This window comes from Caloenas nicobarica, chromosome 26 (genome assembly GCF_036013445.1).
Source record: "Caloenas nicobarica isolate bCalNic1 chromosome 26, bCalNic1.hap1, whole genome shotgun sequence".
NCBI classification, from domain to species: domain Eukaryota; kingdom Metazoa; phylum Chordata; class Aves; order Columbiformes; family Columbidae; genus Caloenas; species Caloenas nicobarica.
The window spans coordinates 3,037,595-3,065,307 of record NC_088270.1 but is presented as its reverse complement, the minus strand read 5'-3'; the positions used below and the strand labels follow the sequence as shown (position 1 = coordinate 3,065,307).

Here is a 27,713-nt window from a genome sequence, read left to right as displayed (position 1 = left end):
GTTTCCACTCCTGCAACGCTCCCACGCCCGACCACGCTCTGGAGCTCTACGAAGCAGGGGGGGAAGGCTCCGAGCTTGCTTGGAAGGCAAAACTCATTTTAACTGCATTTTTCTCTCCCTTTTGTTTTTTAATAATCAGCTTGCAACAAATGGCACTTGCTAAATGACTGTCTGACAAGACAAAATGGTGCAAACCTCCCAGTGTGCCCTCCCCTCACTGGAAAGCACTAGTTTTTAGCAAGCCGGGCGCTGCGTCCCTGCTCGCAGCCACTGTCAGGTGCATGCAGAAGAGGTTCCCAGTTCTACAGAGCATTGAGAGACAAAAGCTGTGTCTTGTTATTGCAGCCCCTCATGAAAATTTGCCCGCCACATGTCCAAGTGTGATCTGGAGGCAGATTTGCACCTGTCTCGGCAGGTTGGAATCAAACAATAACAGCGCTCGGAGAGCAAGTTGGTGAGCGAGCAAGCAGAAAGGGCAGAGCAAGCAGGTTTGCCTCTGCTCTTCTGCTGCTCATCAGATTCTTTTCATCAGAGCAAAGACTTTTTTGTGCTTTACGTGCATGTTATATACCTTTCTGCTTGAGAAAAGTGACCCACAGTTAGCGTGACCTTTGCATCTTTGATTATCAGGGCTGGAAAGAAAAAACTGTCCATGAGAGTGCGCAGTGCTGAGCAGATGATAGGGGGTGCAGCCACCACCCCTCCTGCACACGCTGAGCGCCTGGGACTGTACAAGCTCAATACAACATGTTTCTGTTAATGCAATTGGTTTAGGTTATATGGGCTTCAGAGAATAGACTGGTTTTTTCTGTGTTTCATAAGTGACTAGAACATTTTTAGGTCCTATAAATAGTGTCGTTCCTTTCCTAGTTGCAAAAACTCCTCCCTCTTGCATCCAGCTGCTTTGAACTTTATTTCAGAGATGATTTTCTAGTGATGTTTCAGGCACCTCCAGCATTCTCTATCCAATGCTGACAAAGCTCTCTGTGAGGATTTGTCAGTTTTCAGCCTTACCTCAGAAGAACATTACCCATTATTATTTTACAATTATGAAAATCAAGGCACGGAAAGGTCTAATGGTTTGCTCAGGGTCTCTGGGTAAGAAAGAGGAGTCTCCATTTGCGGGTTTCTGCTGTAATTACTGAACAGCGTTCTTTAAAAAGTCTAGCTTTTTCAAAAGAAAGGACATGTGAGCGTGATTGTTATCTGCTGAGCAGATACCAGATGAGAGATCTTTTCTCGTTGTCTTTGTGCTAAATAATAGATGACTGATTGTGAGCTTAGATGCTAAGAAAACTTTGCTACAGATAACTTCAGGTTTCTGAACATATTTCTCTTCTAGAAATATCCTTATCTATACAAGCCATTAAGTTAGTCATAACAAAGAGTGAATAACTGAGTGCACGTCTTGGACACGATTCCTGGAGAAACACTCCAGCGCCTGACTCAGGATGAGTAAACCTCGAGTTGCCTCCGTGCAAGCGTTGGGCAAATACAATACCCTCGGGAAGATGGTTCCTAGTCCAAACAGCTCAGGATCTGGGTAGGCGAGAGAGAAAAGCAGGGAATATCCAGTCCTGCCTGGAAGTTCAGTGGCTTCCTGTGGTTGTATGGAAAGTCACTGCCAGAGCCAGGAGTGGAAGTCAAGTGTCCTGGATCGTTACCATGTTTTAAGCACAAAATGTCTTTTTAAAATTTATTTCCCTAACGTATTTGTTGTTCTTACAGCAAATCTCTCTTTCAGAGCTCCTTTGCGGATGGTCATCCTGCCCTGCTCCAATGCCTTATCAGCTCCAGATGAAATATTCTGCACACAAGCAGGTATGTGGCTGCACAAATCCATATCGTTGCAGTCCTGGGTTCAGTGACAGACTCAGATGAGAGCCTAGAGCCAGGGACTTGTCCTGCAAAATGACTTTTGAAGCATTTCATGTGTGCGACACTACAGAAATCAGTGATAATCACTTAGACCTGCTCACCCCTCTGAGCCTTGTTTGAATCCAGTTCGGCTTTGATGGGGTCAATGGACAGCAAAGGTGCAAAAGATGCATTTTTACATATATATATATAAATAACATTGCCTGAGACAGATCCATTTTTCAACTGTTTAATTCCCTCGGTTTAACCTGCAATTTATACTCAGTAGAAGAACGGTGCTCCTTTTATCCACTGTAGCTGATGATACTCAAAAGCACTTCATTTACTGACTATATTGCCCATTCACTGAGCTTTTGTCGATAAACACTACATGTGCTGACACTGTCCATATCACATTCTGCTTCAAAGCCCATTTGCAGATACACCTGACACTCAGGTACAGCCCATTGCACACAGTTAAATTCCTTACAGCTTTTTGTCTTGCTGCCTGAATTCAAACTGTGGCAGGCCTGCTAATCTCTGTTAAAAAAAATCACATATACACATTTGTACTCGCTATTAAAGGTTTAAGATCACAGAGGTGAAGTATCTAGAAGCACTTGTGTATTCGTGGATGCAAGGAGAGCTCGGAAAAATGCGTCTTATTTGGGAGAATGGTCTGTCAAGATTCGGAGGGATTTCTTTTCACTTTCTGCTCCTTCGCTACATGGACCTGTTACAAACACGATTCACCTCTCTGCTGGTGTACACACACCTTCCACATCGCACGTTTCCAAACGCGTTTGCGTGGCGCCTCAGCTAAAGCTCCTTCAGACTGGCACAGAACTGTGCGTGGTGAGAAAAGTGCTGCTCACAAATAGGGTTTCTGTGGTTTAGGGTTATGATAATTATTTAAGTCTTTTAAAAATTATTTTTGTGAGTCTGCAGCTGCTAGTTTTGAAACGACCAATCCTAGAGCTGCAAAAGGGTAAGACATCCTTCTGGACTGCTTGTAATGGTCTTTGCTCTAAGCGAAAACAAGCCTGCCCATCAGAGCTACAAACCCACGATACAAATAAGTGCATGACTCAAAATATTGCTGGCTATGCCAGCGTCTCAGGAACATGGCAGAAGGCTGTTGAACTTTTATTTGTAAAGAACATAATGGCAGGAACAACTGGGTTTGTTTCTTTTAATTATATTGCATTGCAGGACATGCACTGAGATCATTGCAGCTGCGGCTCACAGGTCGAAACTAAATCAGTCTCACCATGTAGGAGCATCTACTCCAAATCGAACAGACAAGGCAGAAGGGAAAGGAAGGATTTGCTTATTTCTGCAGATGAGAAAAGGAGATGAAGTGAAATTCCTGAGCTCATACAGGAAGCCTGTGGCAGAACAACCAACTGAACCACGTTTGGCATCGCTGAGGATGAAGACTGGGGTGAATTAACTGCTCGCAGATTTTTCTGACTCACCAGAAGTGTAATAAAAAAAATAAAAAAAACTTTAAAAACTGTTGCAAAAGCATTGCAATCCCAGAATTGCATCAGGGAGGCTTCTCCCAGTGTGTGTTCATGACAAGCACTGGGAACAGTGTGTGCCACTCAGTGACTCATGCTGGGAAAAGACAAATTCAGACGGGAACAGGTGCAGCTAAGGAAAAACTGGGAGAAGGGGGCTATCAAAGAGATAAGAGGATTTTTGTTTAACCTGGCAGAACAAGTATCTAGAGAGGTATGGCAGTGGTCTTTAAACACACTGGGGCGTAATATTGGGGAAGGGAAAGTGCTGTTTAAGCTGGGAGACTTATGGAAGTCCTTTTCAGTGGGGAGCAGTGGTGGTGGAAAGGGAATCCATCCATCCTTTACAGAAACCTGGAAGAGTTTGGCAAAGGAACAATAAAGCATGGTCATGTCTGACAGCTCAAGAATTGCTTCCACTCTGGAGTTTGAATCAAGTGCCTTAACTTTTCTTCACTCCTCAGGAATTTAGAAGGAGAATCTCTTGTTACACACGATGCTTAGTACAACAGGGACCGCTCTGGTCTCTAGGCACTACTGCAGCACAAATAATTCACAACACTAACGATCAACCATAATTACATCCTTCCTGAAGCAGAGATGACATATGAGAATACCAAAAATGAAGAGCAGGCAACTAAGGGTGAGCTTATTCCATCCATTAATAACCACCCTGCATTCTGTGAGAATGAGAAAACCTCTGCTCTCAGATACTCGAATAAAATGTAGGATGCACAAAATTCGCACGCGCACTTGTCTGGTAGAAAATGGGATTCAGAAGAAATGTGTGTAAATAACCCCCCCCCAGATCCTGATAAGACAAACTGTTTTTCTCTGTGCATCTGTTCCTCACTTAACACATGATCATTCTTTCTCTAGTCACAGTGGAGCTGTTACAGACAATTTTGGTAATATTTGCAGGATGACACTGAGAGTTCTTGCCCAACAAATCACTTCAGTGCATGCTTCTTTTAAAGCCTGCTTGGTTCTAATGAAGCCAGATGTACTAGTTTATGTCTCTTCGAAATATCACTAAAACATAAATATTTGTGCTGTGGAAAGATATACATGTGCATATTAGATCTAATTAAAGAAGGATGTTACCATGCATGTCACATGAATTTTGCAAGCAAGTTTGTGTTGGAAGTGTTATCATCAGAAAAATTATTCTTGCTGCAGCAAACCATCTCTGAAGGACCAGGAGTTACCCAGACTTTAGTCTAGAATCTCAGTTTGCCTCAAAGACACCCACAGCAACTGTGATAAAGACTCAAAACAACTTTCAGTCTTTTGGGATCAATTTATAAGTGGTGATCTGATCGACTTCAGCTTGTACATGTATCAATAACTTCTGGCTCTAGTAATTTTTCTGTAAAACTCATGTAAGGATGTTTAAGGTCCAAACTCCCACCAGGACTCTTTGCTTCTCTGATGGTGACTTGTGGAGTGATCAGTTGCTTCCTGTATTTTGCCTCCTAGTTTTTTTTCTTTTCATTTGTCTGCTCAGGTTATTGTCTTTTATTCTATCTACGTGCCATGCTTCATCTTGGTGGGAGCCTCTGGGGACAACTATCATAATACAAGGAATTAATCATACGAGTCACGACTTCTGGTTCTAATCAGGAGTCTGTCCTAAACTGCAACATGACCCTCATGGACAAATCCTCAGAATTTAACAGGGATTAAATCAATGGAGTTTTTATGGAAATTGAATTATACTGTATAGAAATTGTTCCATTAACAGAACACAGCAGAAAAGGTGAAACTTCGTTGATTTTTACCAGATTTTACAGAAGGGATACCATATTCTAATGCCTTTCCCTAGGTAATGTGAAATTATTTGATTTAAAAATTACATTTTTCAATGTAAAGGCATAGGATTCTGTTATTGCGTGAGAAAACATCAAATCAGTACAGTGAAATCTGCAGAAAGGTTTCTGTAGGAGGGCAATGATGCTAATTCTCTTCCTTGCTTAAAAAACCATAGTTGCTGCTCCTCCTTTAGGCTTGGATCCCTGGAAACTCTTCTTGTTAGCAGATGTGCTGCAATAATCTTCTGCTACTTCAATTAACTTTGGATAGAAGGTACCTATTCTGGAGAGGCTGAACTTGCGGTTTCCCCTCTCCTTGGATAAATGGAAAAAACTCTTTCAGTATGAACAAATTGCACTGATTTCAGTGGGAATTTGCAAATATCCAGTGTATATTTCTCAGAATCGGGCCTATGTTTGCGCTTATCTCTGTACTAACATAGAACTCGGTACTTCTGTAGTTGCTTCTTTTAATAGTTGTGTTCAGAAGCGCTTTCAGCAGAATATTAAAAATCCTGTATCTCTAGTAACATGCAGAGTGTTTGGCCAAGATTTTTCCTTTCCTGCTTTATTTTGGTAGACAAGAGCATGGTGGCTTCATTTCAACAACGTATTATAGTTCTTGCCCCTCCAATGCAGAGCTCAATTAGATACGAAGAGGGCACTATCACTCTAGGCAGGAAAAAAAATTAAAGGCAGATATTCAATGTTAACATTACATGAAGTCCCAAGGAGATTTGGAACAGAAGCAGTGGAGGAGTTACAGTTTCCTTTGTTCTGTTAAAAGGAAAAAGGAAACACATCAGGAAACCAGACTGTGGAGCACAGGAAGTCTCACTTTGGCTGATAAAAAGGAACTGATGGGAGGTTGGTTCAGATGCAGTTATAAGTCAATCAAGCTTGGAACAACAAGAAGAGCTATTCAGAAGAAACCAGAGAGCCAAATTCTGCTTTTTACTGTAAAAAAAAAAAAAGGTATTTTAACCTCTCCTAATATTTTTGTTATTTTCTTTTTGAAAAGAAAGCTGCTATTAAAAAATATTCAAACAAGAATTTTCTCATCATACAAAAATCGGTTTCCCAAACTCACCACACCTTCCACTGACCCCACTATACCTGACACCGGTTTCTTTTATTCACTCATCGACCAACTTAAAAAAAAAAGGGTATTCTTGCTGATTTATCGCCTCCCCTCAGATCAAAACCAGCATTAGTTAAGAAGGGCAGGGTTTTTGCTGAGTGAAAAATCAGTAAATGACTAATTAAAGGCTCTCCTGCCCGTTATGTTATTTTCGCTCCCTCTGCGTGACTGACAGTATGATAACGTTCAATTCCTGGTGTGCAGCTTGATCAGGCTGGGGTGTGGGAGGTATATACTTTTTTTTAACGTGATTCTTACTCCTTTACAGCCCTGTGGTCAGTTGAGCTCTGGGTTAGTCTATGCTGGAAGATCAGAATAACTGCAAATAAACAGTAAGCTTAGCTATATCCATGACATTTACTACAGGAGCCTCTAATGCGCTGTGTTTCTGACTGTATTTCAGAAAAAAATCAGGAGAAGAAAGAATTTACATCATCATACAGTGCTGAAGACAGGCAAAGACTGCGGTTTTGCAAGTCATCTGTGAGATTTAGACCTATTTCTCCCATCTATTTCCACTAAGAGATGAATGTTCAATGCCCCTTAGGCAGTTTTGCAAACATTAATCACCATGTTTACATACAGAATCCATGTAAAGCACCAAGAAAACAGCCTGGGTTTCAGAGGGAACAGTTACCTGCAAATCTAATGAGAGTTACAGGCTGCCAGAACCTTTACAAATCAAGCTGCTTGCTTAGATAAAATGCACTTACATACCTGGTTTTAGGGTCTGGCTTCAAAACATGGAAGCAAAACAGAATTAGATGCATCAAAGTGTCTCTGGTATCAAATACTGATGGTCCCTGTCAGGTCATTATTTCAAAATTTTGCTTTTGGTGTTATTTGGTAAACAGAAGGTTTATCAGGACATGCTTGTGTGTCTTCAACAGTAACATACGGTAACATACATCCCTTTTGTTTAGGTCTCTGTCTTACAGCTAAAGGAAAAGCTTTTCGTGGCGGAGGTGGGGGAGGAGGGAGTTAACGTTTGCGGCTTTACTACAAGAGACGGGTTTCTAGATCAGGGTTAGTAGCTGTGTAGATACGCATCGGTAATTATGTGGCCTGGGCAATGAGAGGAAGAAAGAAAATAAGCAGTAGGTGCATGAACATTTTGAAGGCTTTGATATTTGGAACTCAGTAGAGTAGATGATACGTTGTCCTGTACAATACGTTGCTGTTTATACATATGGTGATAAGTTATTAACCCATGTTAGCAAAGACTTGGGTCTGCCATCAGGCGGATTGTTTCCAGAAGGAGGCAGAAAAAACACATTTACGTGGTGATATTTTAGTCTGTATTTTCGAAAACAGCTATAAATATACACTCATGGCCTTGTAAGAAAACATTTGTTCACTCAGAAAGCGTTCTGAGGCATCACCCATGGAAGTGCAACAGGGCTTTGTTTTACCAAGTCGTAGAGCTAAACTTAACATATTAGACCCTTTTTTTCTAGGCAAGCCATGCACACATTCATGCACAAACACCGTGAAATGTGAGGTGTTTAGCAAACCCACAAATATCTGAAAATCTGCAGTTAAGGCTCCCTTGGCTCCTTTAATTTTCCTGCTTGTGCATGCTTGCACTTGGATGGGACACAGGGTCTTTCTTTAAGTGGTCAAGTAAACTCATGCAGAATGAGAAATTTTCCTTTTTCAAAGGGGTGCTGTACAAGAACTTCACATGCTGATGTTTTACTGAGAGAAAATAAATGGAAGATGCTCTGTGCCATGAGGTTGTATGTTCAGAAGTTCACAAGCCTGACCCTTCTGAGAAATCTTCTGTAAGACCAGGAAAGAGAGACCTGAAGAAAATCAACTCTGCTTCCTGCAAAAAATGGCTATAAATGCCCTTCCCCCAGCATATCTCACCTTATCAGCATGTCATCTAAGACCTCACTTGGAGGTGTAACCTTTCCCTTTGCTTCTCTCCATTTCTGTCCCTTTTTCATAAGACTCCAATGAATTGTTCCACACACATCCAGACTTTCTTCAGAAGAAATGCTGCAAGGAGTGAAAGAAGCTGAGCCTCCACCCCATCTTACAGCAGGAATATCGCGAAATTAAAATAAATAACTAAAATAAAGCCATGAAATCTTCAAGACATGCACACTACTACTTAAAGTGACCACATCCTGTTAGGGTAAAATCCACAGGGGTAGAGAGAATCTACACAAGCCTCTCAGCACCTCTTTAAAGCCTCAGAGTGAAACCCCAAGTGCCTAAAATCGAAGCAGTTGGTGCTGGTTTGTTGTGTATTAGGTTTGCTCTGGATTAATCTTCCTTCCCATAGCAGGAACAATTCTAGTAGAGAGTGGCAGAGCTGCGTAGTTACCAGCTCTGAAATAATTTACCTTTTTCTCACTTGCATAGGAAATTCCTGTTAGTACTGAACCCCTCGAGTCGGCAGTACCCAGCACTATGGCGATTGTAAATTCATACCATGGCAAACAACACGTGTTTGCATACACGTCTTGGAGGGAAAATGAAGTAGCATCATAAAAATATCCCAATTACAAAACATCTGTAACAGGTTTTTGCTGTTAGAAAGCCATTATGCAATATCAATGTCACCTGAATAGGGACTATCAGGAAATATCATCATTTATGCCCTGGAAATTTCAGATGGTTTTGTCCTCTACCTGAGTAATGCCAAATTACCATTGAATGTCCTTCAGATAATTTCTCTCTTACGTCCAGAACATACAGATAAATACATTTTCATGGAATGAAAGCAACAGTTACACAAAATGTGCTTTTTTTTTATTAACAGTCAGGCTTTGGCAAGTGTATTTACTTTAATTATAATCCACATGTAAAGTGGAACTGAAACAATTAAACCAGCTTAAAACCACACCATTTGTTATTGTGGGGATGTCCATGCATGGGCATCTTGCTGAGATTAGATGTACCCTTTTTTGCTTTAATTTGAGGCAATAAAAACCAAAGCCCCTCAGATGCAATGTAAATTAAGCCAAAGCGGGATGTTAACCCAAAGAAGATGTGATTTGAAGTATTTGGAGGCATATAGTAAAAGCGTTATAGACTATTTAAAATTAATGCAAATACAAACTGTCACAAGTTTCGCTGGCTCCAAATCATCTTCTGCAACTGTTCACGGAATGCGAACTGAGTGTGGGAATGAACTAATAAAGATAAAGATTTGCTGCTCTTCTTTCTCCACAAAAGACTTTAGAGTATTGCTTTAGAAGTCACTTTTAAAACCAGCCTCCCGTGTCAGGTATTAAACACATAAATTGAAGAATGCAGTAAAAATTACCGTCCGATACCTCAGTAAGTGATCTAATTCCCCTCAAATGATTCTTTATGAAGAAATAAAGGCGCATTCTAGACCCGGTGCATTGGCTCAGCAGTATCACATGTGGCCTAAGTCAGCGCATGATGGGGAAAGATGACTTACAGCCCTGAGCTGATCCCATAATACGTGTTTATATCCATGGAATTCCCTGAGCTTTGGGTTAAAAAACTCTGATAACAACTTCACACATGCACGTCACATCCCCAGAGGATGCAAACGTCGCCCAGGATCATCCTGACCACATCTGATCGTGCTCCGTCAGCAAAACTAGCTGTCAGAGAGTCTGATGGCAAAACTGTTTCTGAATGGCATAAAAAGATGAAAGAGGAAAGTACAGGCACAATAGCGGGGATCAACGGGTGAAGGGAGAGTTTTTTGTAGTAGGTTGGACTCAAACTCCTTCTGCATCTGCCAGGTGTGCAGTTAAAAAGTCTTTGGCTCAATTAAAACAATTAGTCTGTGGGACAGTTTTATATGGACTTGAAAAAACAGTCACTTGTATTGTTTAAACTGAAGACAATCACCTGGAATGAGCAGCCCCCCCTGATCTATTCTGTGTTGCACAGCACTTATCTTCCACACAGAGACATACATTACTGAGTTTACGGAGGGAAGCGCTTCTTAACCGCGCTGGAACACAGATTTCATCTGGTCAGTCACTGTGTTCTTGCTCTAGATAAGGAAAGAGCCTTTTTCTCTGTTTTTCTTACTCTCTAGTCACTTACATGCATCTTTCTGCCTTATTATTTCCCAACCTAAACACGCAGCTTTGAGAGAAATCTACACATACAACGTACAGGAGAGCAGACCTGAGGATGTGATTGCTTTTAAATTGCTTTCCTCTGGATACAATACAGGTTTTCTTTACTATTTCCTCAAATTTAGAAAATCCACCCTGAAGCACAGGTTATTTACAAAGCTCAGCGCATTAAAAACATTTAAGCATCTCAAGCCACATCCTTTCCTGTTGCCCTTCACCTGAGACAAGCTCAGCAAGGTGGCCTAACCCTTCCTTTTAGTGGTGAACTGCAGCAAATCCAATAATCTGATATTCCTTGGGAACTCACTTTTTCTCCACACCAAGAAAACTTGAAAGAAGTCTCAGATAATCCTGAGGGAACTAATGCACGGTACAGAAAATGGGTAAATTATAGGAGGCAGCAAACAGGGCATGGGGACCTGCAGCAAGTTGCTGATGATCCTGGAATTGCTCAGTAAACGAACCCAAGAGTCGACTGGTGAATCTGGATCCCATCTCTCTTAGCTGGAACAGCCAAATTATTTCTGGACTATAAGTGGAGCAGGACAATACAAGAAGAGGCTGCAGAGGAGTCAGTGAGCAGATCCAGGAGCCAGGGCAGTGACCTGGGATGCGGCCGAGTTCCTCCTTTGGCCGCAGCCTCCCCAACGTGACTGTAAGTGAAGTGTCGCAGTTCCTCATCTCCAAACCAGGAGTTTTATGGGGGGTAGCAATAATCCTTCTCAACCCGGGGAGACTGAGGAGAGGAGGAGCTCCCATGGGTCACGGGAATACTCTAGCACCTTGCAGAGGGTGGTGCAAGGAGCTCGTGGCCTGCTTAGAAAACCAAGTCCATGTGCGCACCGCAGCAAATGGGTAGATGGGACATTTCTGCACTTTCACTGCACAATATTTAAGGGCTCCACAAAGCAAAGAAGGCTGTGGTGCACTAAATGTATCCTGAATGAGGCCCAGATTACTTTTGCTACAGATCTGAGGAGGTGCGGGGTGGAGATGTGTCTTATTCCTGCCATACCTCCCACATGTTGTGTTTTCAATGCTCCTGCTTTCTCACATTCACCCTTTCACTCCCTCTTTCTTTCCTCTTTCCATTTTCTCTTCCCGCTCATCTCTCTCTCCCCCTTCTTTTGACACCCTTCCAAACAGCGCACTTGTCACAAGCTGCAATCTAAGGGAGAAAGTTTCAGTTCCTGCCAGTTTGCAGCTTCTTTCTCCCCAGGTCAGCAAAAAAAAAAAAAAAAAAAAAAAAAAAAGACTTTTAAGAAGAGATCAACACCCCACCCAGGCGATAGGCATCTTTCGAAATCCTCCAACCCAAACACACCCACAGTGTCTCTCGCTTCAAGGCTCTTCTGTTCAAGCTGCTTCTGTGCTATAGCGCTCCCTCAAGAAGAGCCCGTAAGAATTGCACAAGGGTCCCCAAAAGCGAGAAAGCCAACCCTCTGCTGTTTACGCTCTGAGAAATGGCGTGAGCCACCTCGAGGGGCTTGGAAAAAGCTTGGTTTATCTTTGCAGAGGCCGAAGGAACGGCCGGTTGGATGGGGGAGAGGAGGGGAAACCACTCTCCGAGTCCCAGCAGCGTCCTCGGTTGCTCAAGGCCACCAGAGGTTGGTTATGTTGGTGGTTTTTTGCCACACTCTTTGCTTCCCCTTCCCCCTGCCTCGCCCCAAGCTGGGGTGTTATTTCTCCTCCAAATTGCTCTCTTTCCCCCTGCCCCCCCCAAAAAAACCCCTAAAACCCCACAACCAAAACTACTGGAGGAAAAGCACGGGCGACCACCAGAACCAGCAGTGCATTTCAAGTAGGGCCGGGTGAGGAAACCGGAGCCGGCTGACATCGCAATGCCGGGGGCACACATCTGGGGACACACACGCACATCTGGGGACACACAGACATATCTGGGGGCACACAGACACATGCACATCTGGGGGCAGCCCCAGCCGTTCCCCCCCGCCTCGTCCAGCTCTCCGCAGGGCACAGCCCTGGGGGCAGGAGCTGTCATTACTTTTCCGCCTGTCCCCGCGGTCTTTCCACGGGAGCAGGCGGGTGGCGGGTCCCGCACCGCCCCGCCGAGAGGGGTCCGAGGGGCTGCGAACCCCCCAAGTACCGGGGGGAAGAAGGGGAGAGCCCCGAAACGCTGGGGCGGAGGAGGAGAGAGCGGCCGCGCCGGGGCGGAGGGACAGAGCCGGACGGAGCCCCCGAGCCCCTTCCCAGTTCCCCCAGAGTCCCTTCCCAGTTCCCCCCAGCCCCCCTTACCTTAATAGTGCCGTCCATCTAGAACAACTTCCAGCCGGTACCAGTAATATTCCACACATTGACCCGGTTTAGCCTGCAACCGAAGCCTCCTGAAGTTTGTTGGGGTTTTTTTTGTTGTGGGTTTTTTTTTCTTATCCTTCTCTCTCTTTCAGCTTTTCTTCCTGTCCTTCCAGCAGTTTTGCTTCTCTCTCTGTACCCCCTCTCCGCCTCTCTGCCTCTCCCTCCCTCTCTCTCCGTCTCTCTCTTTTTTTAACTTTGGTTGTTGCAGCAGAGCGAAAAAGAGACAGTTAACCGGATGAAACGTTTTTTTCTGCTAATTTTGGGAAGTGAAGTCACTCGAGGAGGAAACTTTCGTCTCTCTGCTGGTCCTGCCTTCTTGATGAAAAAATATATATATATTTTACATACAGGATATTTGCTCCATTTAGATAAGAAGGGGCAGAACAATAGGTACCTCTGGCTGCTCTGTTTGTCGCTGGGACAGCCAGTCCAACACAGACCTTGCCTTGCACCCCACACCGTATTAGCGAGCGCCGTGTGTCATCCCACAGTTTAGTTTAAGATGTTTTTTTGCAATTTTTTTTTTTCTTTTGGCCGGAGCAGCTTTAGCCTGACTCACTGAATTTCCGTCTCTTCCCACAGATCTTTTATTAATGCGTTTTCCAGTCACAGGCAAAAATTGAGGGGAGAAAACCGTAAATACGATTCGGAGAGAAAGAAAATAAAAAGTCTGGCGATTAAAACGTATTTAAAATATTTCGGCCCCTCTCCACGTCTGGACGAGGGTCAAGTCCCTGCCAAAAATGAGCAGTAAGTGCAATAATGCAAGACAAATGAGTCCAGCAATTAAAGGCAGGCTGGAAACGGGGCTGCAGGAAAGTGGAAGCTCTTTTTCCACTTTCACCCCTTCCCTTCATCCCGACGGTTGGGATATCGGGCTCTGAATCAAGGATACTGAGATGGATGGAAGTCCATCCATGTCACTTCAGGGGCTGGGAGTAACTTCCTCAGCCTCCTCTCATAGTTAAACCGCACTCAGACAGGGAGAAAACCTCCACTTTATAAGCTAAAAATGACAAAAATTACAATAATTGTCAGATCAGCTGAATTTACTGTTCCCGGATGCCGTGTCAGAATGCAAAAACTCAACCACCAGCCTTTAAATCTCATTTTAGACCTGGGCGAGCCCCTGACGTGCAGTTCTCCCTTTCATTCAAACGGGAGCGATCACCAGAAAAGCGCTTTCCTTTTTCCGGGAAAAGCTGAAACCCTCCATAGGACCCGAGGAAAGGAGACAATACCCGCCTGCCCAGCAAACCCGCACAACTTCCAACCTCCTCCCCCCTTTTTTGCAAAAATAACAAGCAGCTAAGAGCGGAACACATCATGCAACACTTCGGGCGTCCTTTATTCCCCACTTCTGCAAACTGCTGCAACCCGAGGAAAAAAAGCAGAGGGTGGAATAAAGGAGGGTGAAGCCAAGAAAGAAAAGTGTCAAGGCAGGAGGACACTCCCGCACGTCAGATCTCTCGGTGGAGAGGATTACCTTGTCCTGTGCCAGTTGTGTCCAGGCTTTTTGTTTCCTCCCTGTCTTTAGTCCAACCACGGGCAGGGGAGTGGGGGGGCAGAAATCAAAGTTATATCCAAAGTTATTCTGCACCCGGCCCTTCCAAAAGAAAAATGCAATAATGCCGCTAGTGTTTCTACTCGGCTGCGGCAGAGATGCCTTATTAATACTTTATTTCTCCAAGAGCGAAGCTGGCAGGAGAGAGCTGTAGATCCCCCTCGCCCCTCCCTCCCCTCCCTCCTCCGAAATTAGCCTCATCAATTCAGCTACAATTTTTTAAGATGCAGACACGGGACTGAACGTGACCAGACCTGGAGGTTTTGCTTTGCTGCTTGCCAGCGATTGAGGCCGTCTGCAGCCAGGAGGTGAAGGGAGAAAGGGGGGGGACGGACAGAGGGGACAGCCCGACCGCCTCCCCTCTCCCCCCACCCCCGTCCTCCCCCTTGTCTGCTTTACAATCCCGGGGTCTGCGCTGGGGTCCCCGGAGAGCAGCACATCTGGATGCTGCTAGCGGGGTCAGGTCCCCCCTTGCCTAGGGCCACAAGAACTGGAGTTCAATTAAAAGAAATCACGGTTAACCCTTTGCTTTCTTCATTACTCTTTCTTTTTCCTTGCCCTCTCCCCCGCCACCCCGTGCCGCAAATACTCTTTTCTCCACTCCCCTTCAGCGTTACCACATGGCAGGCTGCTGCAGCAACCAGAAAAACCAAGAGGTTAAAGGGAAGAGTGAAACGCATCCTTTCAAAACCCAAATGGTTTCCTCTCTAGACAACACTCCGAAAAACAACGGGGGTGGGGGGTGAGGGGAGAGGACAGGCTGAGGATGTTAACCGCGAAAGGGACCGGGGCGGGGGGGAAATCCTGGAAGGAGCCTCTGTCATCCACGGACCTCACAGAGCATTTTGGCTTTAGGCTGCGTGACCGACAGGGAGAAAACACCTGAAAACCCGTCTGGTTTCTGTGAGAGGAGCCCAATATTTGCAAAACACCTTTTCCCCCATCTCCCGGCTGGAGCGACACACAAGCCCGGCACCCGCAGAGCATCCCGAGTGCTCCCAAAGGCTGGAAGATGTCAAACAGCCCCCTCTCCATCCCACCTTGAGATATTTCAGGAACCCAGCTCTGCATTTTATTGCAAGACGGGCACCATGACCCCCAGGGGCTTATTTTGCATGTCTGAGGACGACTCGAAATGAAGCGTGTTCGGGTCACTTGTTAGATCGGGTCCTTCAGGGACGTTCCCTGCTTTACCTCTTGCGTTTGCTCTAAAATAAGATTTGCGAAAAGAGATAAGGTAATGAGCGAAGGCGTTAAACATTATAACAGAGAAACAGAACGATCTATTTACCTGCCAAATCATGTAACAATAGAATCTTTGTTTCGTCTTTTCTTTTTCTTTCTCGCCTCCTAAAGACCCGCAAGCCACCCTTGAAGTTATCTCCAGCTTTTTGGAAAAGGCTGGAATATTCAGAAACTCCTTGCGCCAAGCTCTGAATCATCCCAGGTGATTGTTCAGTGACTTTGAGTATTTAAATCTTGGAAGGGAGCGGAAGGCAAAGCCATCACCGGGCACAGTGCTGGTCCATGTGCTCGATTTTCAATCCGATGCTCGACTTTTGGATGCATATGTATATCCAGTAAAGGAATCGTGATCTGTTTCATGTGGTTACCACCAGACATCTGGAAAAATCATTTCATCTTGGCAACCACGGAAGATTTCAAATGCTTCCATTGGGACAGGCTGGTAGAAATCGGTTACTCCTCAATTATTATTTTATTTTTCACTCCGCTTATGAATGAAACGAAATTCTCGAGCCAAGTTTTTAATTAGTTCAAAATCGCTCTCAAGCGCTTGACATGTCCCCACCTCCTCTCTTCGTTCTTATAATTGGGTTATAGCGGCTGCAGCCTCACACAGAGAAGGTGAAAACGCCGGGTTTGGTGGGATCCGACTGAAATTAATAAGGACACGCTGAGGGGAACTTGGCCCCAGACTATTTCACGTCCAGTATCAAAGGAGTTAACCCCTCGGTCTAGTTCAATGCCAGCCCTTTGCGAGACTACATAACCTCCGAGATCTGGATTTTCTGTTTGTAATTCACGCGGGATTAGTGGTCATCACTTCATAATTAAAACCGTCTAGTTATTCTATAGGAATAACATAATCAAAACCTTCCCGGTCCTCGGTTGCAGGTTAGAAATATTCTTTTCCGATGGTGGGAAAGGGCTTTGGCTTATTTCACCCTCTCTTACCCGAACAACATCAGCTGAGCTCTCGTTAAGCCCAGCCTAGGACTGTCACTTTGCACTAACGCCGTAAATAGGGGAGGGGAGCCCCAGAAACCAGCAGCCACGCCCTGGCTTTTTGTCTAGAAAGCGGATAATTTCCCACTAAAACCCCACTAACTGTGACCAAATGTCCTCTTTTTTCTTTTTCCCTAGCTTTCTCTAGACATATATTCACATACCTTGCGCCAGGTATATTGTGTGTATGCATTATATACATATAACTTCCTATATATTCTACCCTCTGTAAGAGTACTTACAATATTTACCATTATTCTTTGCCCGGAGTTGTATTTTCAAAAGGCCGGGCTCTATTCTCCTCCAATCTTTCCTAGAGGGAAAATCTCCACCAACCTCAATGAATGTTTAAAATTTCCGGGTCTGAGCTCCTTCTGGCACCGACTCCGTTGCAGAATGAAAAACGCAACGTGTTTTGTTTATTTTCTAAACCCACATTCTTACAAGCAAAAAAGCCCAAACTACAGCCCTGGGATTTGATCCCCAGGAATGAATCCCAATTCTAAACTAAACTAATTGGCCAAATTTCTGCTTTTCGGCTACAGTAATTAAAAAAAAAAATGAATCAGTGGTTTTCCAGCAGCACAACTGAAGGATCGGGTCCCTCCTACCTCTCCAGGAACAGCCCATGGGATTTGGGAACTCGAAGCCGGAAAGTTATTCACTGCTAATCGGTACTAAGTAAAACCTAATGTCTTAAAAGTGGTGGGGAGAAGATGCAGCAGCTTTGAAGCTGCATCGCAATTAGGGGAGGAGTGGTGTGTGCAGTGTCCTGGGTAGTTTTATCTGAGCTTCATGTCCCAATAAAACAGCCCCGCCCGCCCTTCCTCCCCCATTCTGCAATTATTGAAAAGCTAAGGCACAAAAACCACACAAAAATACTGAAGGCCAAAAAAACAGACTGCAGTGCACTAGCTCCAAACGTCTGGCCCCTCGCTTGAGGCCATAATTAATTTGAGATTTATTTTTATTGGAGAACCCAGTCTCGTCTGACCTTAGCCAAACAAGACTTCAGCTAGACCCTTGATGCGCTTGAATGGAACAGAATATTTCTCTCTAACTTCTCTTCAGGCGTCCGTGCCTGCTTTGAATTTGTTCCTCAGACTTCATATATTTGGAGATTTACAGGAAAGATTTAAAGCATTTTTTCCCCTTAGCGTTCGTTTTCTTTTTCTTCCCTTTTTGCTGCCCTCTCCTTCCACACCTCCTCTCTTTCTAAACATAGGGCTGGGAGAGCATAGGAAAAGCTGGAATACAAAATTCCCTGGATGCATCATATTGGTGAGGGGCGTTTTTCTGCAAAATGTGAAAGAGTTGGAGCCACTAGAAGTTCACAGAGTTGGGGAGGGGGGTTGGTGATTTCCATGCTCCTGTCTAAAGGCGGGAGTCACTGTAAAAGTTTGTCCCTTATGCCCCAGAGCCTGGCTTATTCTAGAAAGCTCCCACATGCTGCATTTCCAGGAGAGAAGCAACGATTCTCCCACCTTCTCGACCTAAATTTGAACCCCGTGTCTTGAACGTAAAGAGGGGAAAAAACCCACGCAGCGCTGGGGTTGAGCATGGGAAAAAATAAAATAAAAAAAAAAAAAAAAAAGCGGGATTTGCTGGGCAATGGAAAGGGATTTTTTTCTATTTAAAATAGAGAGGTAGGTGCAAACAAGAACTAAATCCTTAAGCACTAAGTTGTCATAAGGCGTCAATCGGCGACTTGCTAAAATCCAACAACTTTGCAGCGTTCCTGCCTCGAGAAATGGGCAGAGAAAGGAGAACGGTGCGGTATGTACGTAATTAATCATCACCAAGTGTGAGAATGACGTCAGAGCTGACGGCAGCTTCTGAACTGGGGAGAAAACACTCCATGCAGGCTTTGATTTTCCCTTTTCTGCCAGGCTAAGGCTCTCTAGCTGTTCTTAAGAAAGTAGTGCAGGTTTGGGCAGCATCCACGCATCCCTGAACACCTGCGGGATGAGCCGTGCACAGGTCCCTCTGCAGCACCTTTTCTCAGTTCATTCGTCATGCACCACCTCTGCTGCGAGAATTTTTTGTTGGGAAAACACCCAAACAAACAAAAACCCCAAACGGGGATATTCTTGCCTTGTAACCTGTCCCCAAGCGGCCTCTGGCTGCTAGTCTTCAGCAGGAAAGATAACACATCTGTGTCAGAGTTTACCTTTGTGTTACCCACTCCAAAGAAAATCTCACTGTTTTGTCCCTAAAAAAATGAAAAATTAAAACCCTTCTCTCTTTAGGGCTTCTGTAAACTTTCCAGGGAGAGTGCAAGCAAGAACAGACCAAATATTGTTTCCAGCCACCCAGACTATTTTGCCTCCATGAATATGCTTCTTTGTGCGGCACCACAAACATTATGACTGCGTGAAATCCATTTTTAAAGCCAGAAGTCCCGCTCTTGCACGGTGGCTCCTCCCTGGAGAAAAGTCCATCTTTGTGGCCCTTCAGTGGTCTGGGCTGGATAACATTTTCCGCATCAGCTCGCAAAGCTGCTTTGTGGTTGTTCCCCAAAATACAGGCATAAGAAAAGTGCTGGTGGATAACATACCTCCCAAATTATCCTTGCACCTTCTTTACACACATATTAAAACACAAACCAGCAGTGCAGAAGGGGAGTGAACACTTCTGTGGCCTGGAGTAGCTTGTGGCAATGGTAGTAATTAAAAATTCAGTACTCAGAGGTCATGTTGCTTTGCTTATAGCCCTAATTCTTTCCATATCCCTACAGTCAAGATTCCAGTCCTGTCTTTTAAAATTTAATTTCCCAATTATATTACGCTTCATTCTCTAAAGTCAAATACTCCTGTTTAGATGAGATTAGCACCCTCTGATATACTGTAAATTATTAAGTACTTGCAGATCAGTAAGTCACATGATGATATAAGGAATAGAAATATTTTATCAGTGATGTAGAAGGATCAAAGTGATTTTTTATATTTAGGATTTATAATTATGAAAAAGACCTGGGAAGAGAGAGAGGAATGAAAGCTCAACCTCTTGCTTTGCAAACTTCTTACTTGCCACAACTTCAGAAGTTCTCAAAGATCAATGTGGGGAAGCAGGAAAGAGAAAGCAGGTGAACATCACCTTGTTCTACATGGCACTTTCATCCACCTTTAAGAGATGGAGAAATGGAGGAACAGAGAGTTGAAATGTCTTGCTCAGGAGCACAAACCCCACCCCAATAGGACTTAGATTCATATCCATGTTTCCCACCTCTTCTACAAATAAACCAGTCACTGTCAGAATCTCCCTGTTTGCCAAGGGTGCGTTTGAGTCAGTAGAAATTGTCACCAAACTCAGAGGGGCCACAGTCTGATCCAACCTCTGTGTTTAAGGCTCAGATTCTCCTGAATTTAAGCACATTCCTACTTTTAAGAACAGCCCCACTGATCTGGATGAGCTGCCCAAGTACCTCTGCACCCTTGGTACTGAGCTGCCCAACTTAAAAAAGTCAATGGGAGATATTTCCTTTGTCTTTGGATCAGCCCTTGGAGACTTATGTCGAAATCATGTTGGGTTTTTTAAGTACAGGAACAAGTCATTTCCCCAATGACACTGTCATGAGTGAAGCTTAACAGACAAAATACCAAACACAAGGTTCCTTGCCCAAAATAACAGCAGCTGAGGATGAAGGGTTGTAATAAAAGGTGGTGAGATCAGCATCACACAGCTCAGTTATACCTCCACTGCTGGAACACTGGACATAAGTCCAGCCTGAGGAGTTCTTCCTGCTGGATAAAACACATACTTATGTGAAGAGAACTTTGCCCAACCACTTTGCCTGCAGGATTATACTTATTGTATGGACAGACTCATTCAATCCTGCTGGAATGTTAAATTATTTAGGCCTGGATCTTGGTTCTACTTAATTCAAAAGGAATTTTGCCACTAACTGGAGCAGCAGTTGAATCCTGCCTCACAACAAAAGGCAATGATACCGTAATATAGGATGTCAAAGGGCCTTCATCTCTTCATTGTAAACAGAACACGTCTAAGATCATTTCCCACATCCAGGAACTCCAAAGAGAAATTAATGCTAAAACTGGGCACAGACCGCTTAATGCTTCTTTACTTGATCTTTGAGAGAGACTTGAATTTAATTTGTTTTCCACAGAATTTCTATTCTTCCAGACTCTGGTCCAAAGCTATACGAATGTAATAAGCAAATTAAATCACTGGCATTCCATGAAACACTAAGCTACAAATGTGATTTTGGGTATATCAACTGAACATGGAGTTTTGACCATTTCTCGACAGATTTGCTCTAGAAACCTGGTCCAGAGAGCAGCACAGGTTCACCCAATCAGGGAATACAAGTGATGTTACATGACCTGGGAGTCACCCCACCAACCCTGCATTTCAAATACTAACACTCCTGACAAAACAAGCCACAGTCTGGGGATTATATACAGAAATCATTCAGTGAATCACTTTCAATAACATGTATGTCAATGAAAATAATGATTGGCACATGGATCATTGACTACAGGGAGAAAAAAAAAAAAGACAAAATTCCTGTAATAAATTATTCATTACAAATTATCTACTCAGCTCTAGTTAACACCCTTCTGTGTTTCTTCAGCCTGGGAGAGAAGAGGCTTGTGTTTTAGATTTTCACTAAGTGCTGTTGCATGCAGGGTTTGCCTTAAACGTGTAACCCAGATGTCCCAGGCTTGGTTTATTTACATTCTTGGGAACTGTTGTGGAAAAAAAACTATATGATGTCAAATATAATATAGTACTCAATTGAGTTATAAAGGGACAAGGCTGTGCCAACCGTTCTTTGGTATTTGTTTTAATCTTGTTAGAGAGCCTGAAGTGGCCTATCAAACTACATTCTAAGATCCAACCTTTTTCTTAAAAAGAAAAAAATATACGAACAACTATTTAAAGTGCAATATCTTGTAGTATCTGGCATTAGCCACTGTCAATAAAACCAAACAAAGCCAGTTTGCTTACTGAATTGCACGGAAGCATTGCCCAAGGAAAACCATAAGTAACATTGTGAAATAAATCCTAGTATTACATAGTGCTGCCTGGTGTGACAATCCATTTCTTCAGTAACTGAAAGAGATGTTTTGGTTTAACTCATTAAATATTTTTTCCCCTCTAAATCCCTTTTGAAATGTACCTTTCAGAAAACATAACTTCACATATCATCTTGCATATTGAATTCAGCAGCTGACGCAGCAGAGAAGTAGAAGGATATTAAATGAAATTTAGCTCTGGTTCAAGACTAAACGGTATCTAGGAAATCAGAAAATTGGAAGCCAATTTAAGAAACCACTATGATATAAGATCAGGAGCACATCACCACTACCATGTTGGTTTCAGAGCAAACAACCGCTACTATAATGTAATTCAGCATGCTCACTATAATACTGGTTATAATATAACCCACCAAACCAAGCATCAATGCATTAGAAAAGACCAGACCACTTTAACATATTGTTGGTCCCTGATGATATGACTTTTGACTCAACTCTTCTTATTTCCAGAACGATAACTGCAATAGTTGAGACTCTAAACCAAAGTTAGAGGGAATTTTCCTGCTAAATTCAATGACGATAGGAATGAGATTTTCAACTAATACAAGTGACTGTGAATTTTGGAGGATTGTAATTTTTGACATTACCTGTTTAAAGATGCTGTCATGTCTTACCTTGACGTAAGACGAAGTGTCTGGTACAGTCTGAAACATCCTTACTTGTTTAATAGATATATTTAAAGGTCCCGAAATCGACCTAAAAAAACAACAAAAAAAGTATTTATATAGAAAAGAAACAAAGCATTGTTTAAAATGTAAGATTAGTAATAATATTTAAAAAGAAGTGATTAAGCAATTAATTGTACCCTTTAAATGACACAGAAAAACGTCCACCGCTGCAACTAAAAGTCAAATAATAGACAGGACTTTGTAAAGCCGGGTTTTATTTCTATGCTTTAACAACAGTTTGATTTTGCTTTTGGATTCCTCCTTCACTCCTTAGGAAAAGAAACTTCTTCACTTTTGACCAGAGCAGAGGGGGAATGTTTGACATTTGATTAACCGAATTTCTTAGCCAACAATTAAAAGCCAGCTGAAATACTCATGTTTTCATGTCGAGACTAGTTAACCCTATTGACTTGTATCCAAGGGTTTCGCTTGGCTAAATGAAGGGCAGTTGCCTTTCCCGACTCATTGAAACCATCCCGAGCCATTAGCCTGCCGGTCTCTGTTGATTTAAAGAACCTTTCTCACTAATAATAATTAAACAATAAATTTAAAAAAATAGCGAACGGAAGTATCATTCCAAATAGCAATAAACCCCCCCAGGGTTGTCAGTCTCAGCCCTTCTGTTTCGGATAGTGCTGTTACTAAGCCCGACTTAGCGGTGCTCTGTCTCAGGCTTGCATCTGTTTTTCTGCACTTTAAGACCTGATGATCTCCTGATGAACAATTTTGGGTGGTTTTTTTGCCTTTCCCCCCCCTCCAAGTCATCACGACGGAGATGCAGAGATTAACAACGATCGAGAAATAATATCACGATGTGTGAGAAAATAAATCTGCAGTCATTAAAGTATCCGACAACTATTTTTTCTACCCGCTCCTCTCAGGATCTTTAGTCCCCTCGGAAAGCGCCAGAAAGCAATTAGCTGGCTGTAATTAGTGCATCGTTAAGAAGCATTACCCTTCATCCCTTAACGTGCAGCTCCTGAGTGCTGCTATTCTGACAGTCCCGTTTTCCCGGGATGGGAAGGGAAAAGGCAGAAATTTACCCAGAATTTACTACAGAAAAAATTATACTACAGAATCAGAAATATGCATAAAGAGCTGCGCACAAGCGCTCAATATTTTTATTTTTTTGCAGCCTCTTCAGGAAAAGCTGTGGGTGCCTAAATTTGCAGTTAGTCCAGGTCTAATACAAGCCAGCCAGCGCTGGTTAATCACGAAATCTCTCTCGTTTGATTAATGGAGAATCCCTGCTCCCTAAATCTGCCGGGGAACCCTCTCCGTGCCCCCCAAACCTGGCTTGCTTTGAAACATCTGCTGATCCTAAATATATATATATATAGAGAGAGAGAGAGAGAGAGAGAGAAAGCAAGCAAAAACAACCCCCAGCCCAACAACTCTGGAAAATAAAAGTTCGCCCTCTGCACGTAACCCCCCCCTTTTATTGATTTTAAAGCTTTTATTACGCGGCCAGATGGCACACAAGGGCAACCGATTATAAAATCGACAATGTGTTTCTGATAAGTATATATTTTTAAATTTTTTTATTTTTTTTCCTGTCGTCCTCCCTCCTAACACATTCCAGTTTCTTTTGCTTCTGAACTTGTACTGGGGGGTGGGGGGCAGACAGAGTTGAGGGACAAGGTAATTTTGCTTTGCCAGTAAATTTTCTAGGGTCAAGGATTCCCATCTCAGTTTCCCCTGCTCCCCTCTTTACGCCTCATTAGCGCTTTCCCCCCCCCCCCGCGATTACCCCCCTTTTATAATTACGCACGTTCATATAAATAAATACATCTGCATATTTGGAGCAAGTCTTAAGAAGTCTGCTGTGGATTTTTTATCAATCGTATTGCCCTGCCAGCATCAGCTGCAACATAAAAGGGCCTCTTAAAAACTTTTCGATTCGCCTTATTCTTATTACTATTATTTAATTGACTCACCTTTTATACCCTTTCCCCTCAACCAGTGGCAGAGCAGTTTGTAAAGATCCAGGTTGAGACCCCCAAAAAAGTCAAACTCCCCCAGCAGTTTCTGGATCACTACCCTGCCGCTGCAGGTTTTTCTTTTGCAAAGAGATTAAACTTGCTAGATCCAAAGTTAAAATTCCCAGCCCATCCAGACAGGCTGCATCAACCAGGCATTTCCTCAGGGGGCTTCTGTAATGCTCGCAGCTCCGGGACGTGCTGTGCTTTCCTTTCCCTCTCTTCTGTGCCCTCTACTTTTCATTTGGTTTCCGTTTCACCCCCCTCACTCCCCCATCAATATTTCGGCTGCTCCTTCAGATTAATCGCGGCTGTGTGGCATCTTCGCCCAAAGAGTCCGCCTGGCGCTCCTCGCAACTTTAAAGAACCTAGGAAAAAAAAAAAAAAATCACAACTCTCTTAAAAAAATATTGCTGAGGAGTCAAGCCGAAAAGAGACGCTGAGTGGAGCTCAAGTGCTACTTTCAATCCCCCTTTTAAATAAGGAAGTTTCAAATATCCGTTTTTAAATCGTCGTTCCTTACTTTGAGCTTTTTTTCCCCGGACTCTTACCTTGCAAACAGTTAACCCATTTCCCCCTGAAGCAGAACTGAAAATATTACAGACGAAGCTGCAGATGCACACGGCTGGAAAAAAACGAAATTAAATCGTCTCGAAACTATTCTTTCTATTGGATCAAGAATTCAGTTTTCTCTCTGCAAGCCGAAACCTCCAGATCCTTTTAGGTATTGAATGATACCCCATCAAATCGTAACGCATTTAGGGAGGGAAAAGAAACATCTTCAGTTCAGGAATGTTTCCCCCCTCCCCACGGCGTCACGTTTCTGGTGCATTTTGTCATCTCCGAAGTGATGGCAGATGATATTTTGCACTAACCTGGGGAAGAAACTTCCAGGGATTTTAGTACAACATCAATTTTAAACGTAACCCCCAGATGGGTTACCGAAACTATTTGGAAAATGCCCTTCCATTCTCCATTCTCTTTCTCTCCTTCCCGGCTTTGCCCCAAATTCCAACATATTGAAACATTTTTCTCCTTAACAAGAGGAACATATAAAGTGAAGGGGTGAAAGGGCAACTTGGGAGCCGTGCCTAGAGCTCCGCACACAATTTACTCGCTGGTAGACGAGGCGTTTAGCATTCCTCCCAATTTCCAAGGAAAACAGACTCAGACCTGCACCCAGCGACCAGGGACCTCTCCAGAGCCGCTTTTTAATATAGAAATTCTTGGGATTCTTCGTTATTATTGTTGTTGTTTGTGTTAAGAGTTCCCTAAGGTAAAGCGACAGCGATTTTAGGAGGAAGATCTCGGATGCGATGGGAGGAAGAAAAAATATCAAAGCGATAGGAGGGACTTGCGAAGTGTGTAGGAGAAAAAAAAAGGACCGCGAAAAAAAATAATCAGCGTTGTCATTTGTAAATGGCTTTTGAAAAAAAAAATCGCGTGCATCGTGGTTAAAAACGCCTTAATCTCATTATTCTGTGGGGATGTGAACTATTCTTTCTACACACTCACCAGCTAGTGACCCAATCAGATCACATTTCAAAGTCATTTTTCATTCTTTTCTCACGTTTCCACGTGTGAATTACACAAAACACGTAGCTGAAGAGGAACCCCGAGGGTTTGCCATTGTGTTAACAAACCCCTCTTCCTCTTATTTTCCTTGAGGCGCACCTAACAGGCATTTGCATCTGTCCCTCCTGTGCGTTTTTCCTTTATTTTTTAAGCAAACCTGCCCCAAAATCTCAGCCTGGCTCTGACAGGGACCACTGAGCACACGCACCTAATGAAATAAACTTTAAAGGTTGGCGTTAACGAAAAAACCTTAGGATGTAGAGCACTTAAAAATTCAGAGGAAATGCTTACCCTGGATCCTGAGCTGGGTTTGCTACCCCTTGTAACCAAACCCCACAGAGTCCAGTCGAGAAACCCATGTGGCCAGTTGCACTCATCTTGGGAGCTTTACTAGTCCGAAAGAAAATTGCTGGCAAATTGGAAACAGCTGTAGGAGAAGAAAATAAAAAAAATCACCCTCTCTACACACACTCCAGAGCAGAGAAAGTTACAGAAGTTTTGTTTACACAAATAGCTCCTGAGCAGACAGGACATTTCAAGTTTTCCCCAACAAACCAGAGGTGACTTATGTGTAAGCAACATTTCAGCATCCATCAGCGGTGGTGATTTTTTAAAGGTGCCTCTGAAATCTCCCCTGCTCGCACTCAGGTCGCTCCTGCTTGTGTCCCCCTTTAACAGGGTGCCAGCAACACAAACAGGGGCTTAAAACCCCCCAAAGAATTTTATCTAACTTGGGGGGGGGGGAAACCTGACAAGTGCTCGGTTCTCATAAGCCTGTCGGACAATTGCTACAACAAATGAAACTGGTGGAAAAGCTCCAAGTCCTGCAAAATGTGCTCTTTTCATGTTTTCTATTTATTAGATATGTTAAGAGAAAACAGACTCATATGAGTCCCAAATGTAGGCAGAGTATTAAAAGAGGCATGTGTGTGCTCCAGCAATTACAGCTGAATTTGATTAAAAACGTCATGAGGGCTGCAAAAGCAGGAGTTACCTGATACACTAACCCCGAGGTTGCTTTAGGATGAATTATAACACAATTCATTTTATTTTAATAGGTCACTATAAGATTAACTGTTTAAGGATGGAGCTGCGCTATAAATGTTTACATCAAACCAGAAAGAAGCAAGCTTTGCTTTCTGGTTGTTTAGAAATAATGTTTATTACATTTTAAAATTCCTCAACATGTTAATTAGAAATAAGGGGAAAGTATGTGAAGTGAAAAGCAGTTCACTCCCCCCCCGCCACACTTCTGTGCTTTGATTTCTCTTTCCTAAGAGGAAAATGTGATGATTTTTAACTGGCCATCATCATTTCCATATGCTATGGGAAAATAATGACAACTTCCCCCCATCTCCCCCGACTTCTCTCATGCTCTTGGTCCAAAATTTGGAGTCTGGGCCCAAAATATCAAGCACACCAACCAAAGCCTGGGGTGATGATTCTGTCCGAGTGTCCCAGTGAAATCAACACCAGAACAGCCAAATCTGTGTTTTTCAGGAGGGACAGAGGTTGAAAACTCACCTGTGACCGAGGTGGGGTATGAAGGACTTCAACACACCTTCCCATTTTCCATTCCCAAAGCAGGGACCGTGTCTTTGAACTGGCTTTAGCTGGTACAAATGTATCTTGCATCCAAGAGATTGAATAAAAATAACCTCACCATTTCCCCATCAAGAAAGAAAGGGTGAAACAGAGAACTCCCATGGAGAGATGTTCATCTGATTTTTTTATCTAGTGGACTGCTGGGGAGTTTTTGGGCTAGAACCTCCATGGCTGCAATTTTTTCTTTCCCTTTGCTATTTTAAAGCAACATTTAATACAATAGGTACTTGTGCATGGCTGGAACTCCAAGGAACAGTTGAATTTAGTTATCATTAGTCATAACAGTAC

General features: G+C 43.3%; 1 protein-coding gene across 4 annotated transcripts in view; it reads right to left on the bottom strand.

The window, feature by feature from the left end:
* The window catches only part of FLI1 (Fli-1 proto-oncogene, ETS transcription factor), a 71,133-nt gene extending 46,520 nt beyond the window's left edge, over nt 1-24,613 (bottom strand). Inside the window, exons 1-2 of one of the 4 annotated variants that reach the window (XM_065652083.1) lie at nt 24,204-24,613; nt 22,186-22,294 (exon numbers count right to left, since the gene is read on the bottom strand). In XM_065652083.1, coding sequence (XP_065508155.1) covers nt 22,186-22,251 — 66 coding nt within the window. In that variant the 5' untranslated portion in view covers nt 22,252-22,294; nt 24,204-24,613. Of the gene's footprint in view, nt 1-12,667; nt 13,140-14,213; nt 14,384-22,185; nt 22,295-24,203 lie in introns of those variants that run through there. The other 3 variants (XM_065652084.1, XM_065652086.1, XM_065652085.1) reach the window with 3 other exon arrangements.
* Between the last annotated feature and the right edge of the window lie 3,100 nt (nt 24,614-27,713).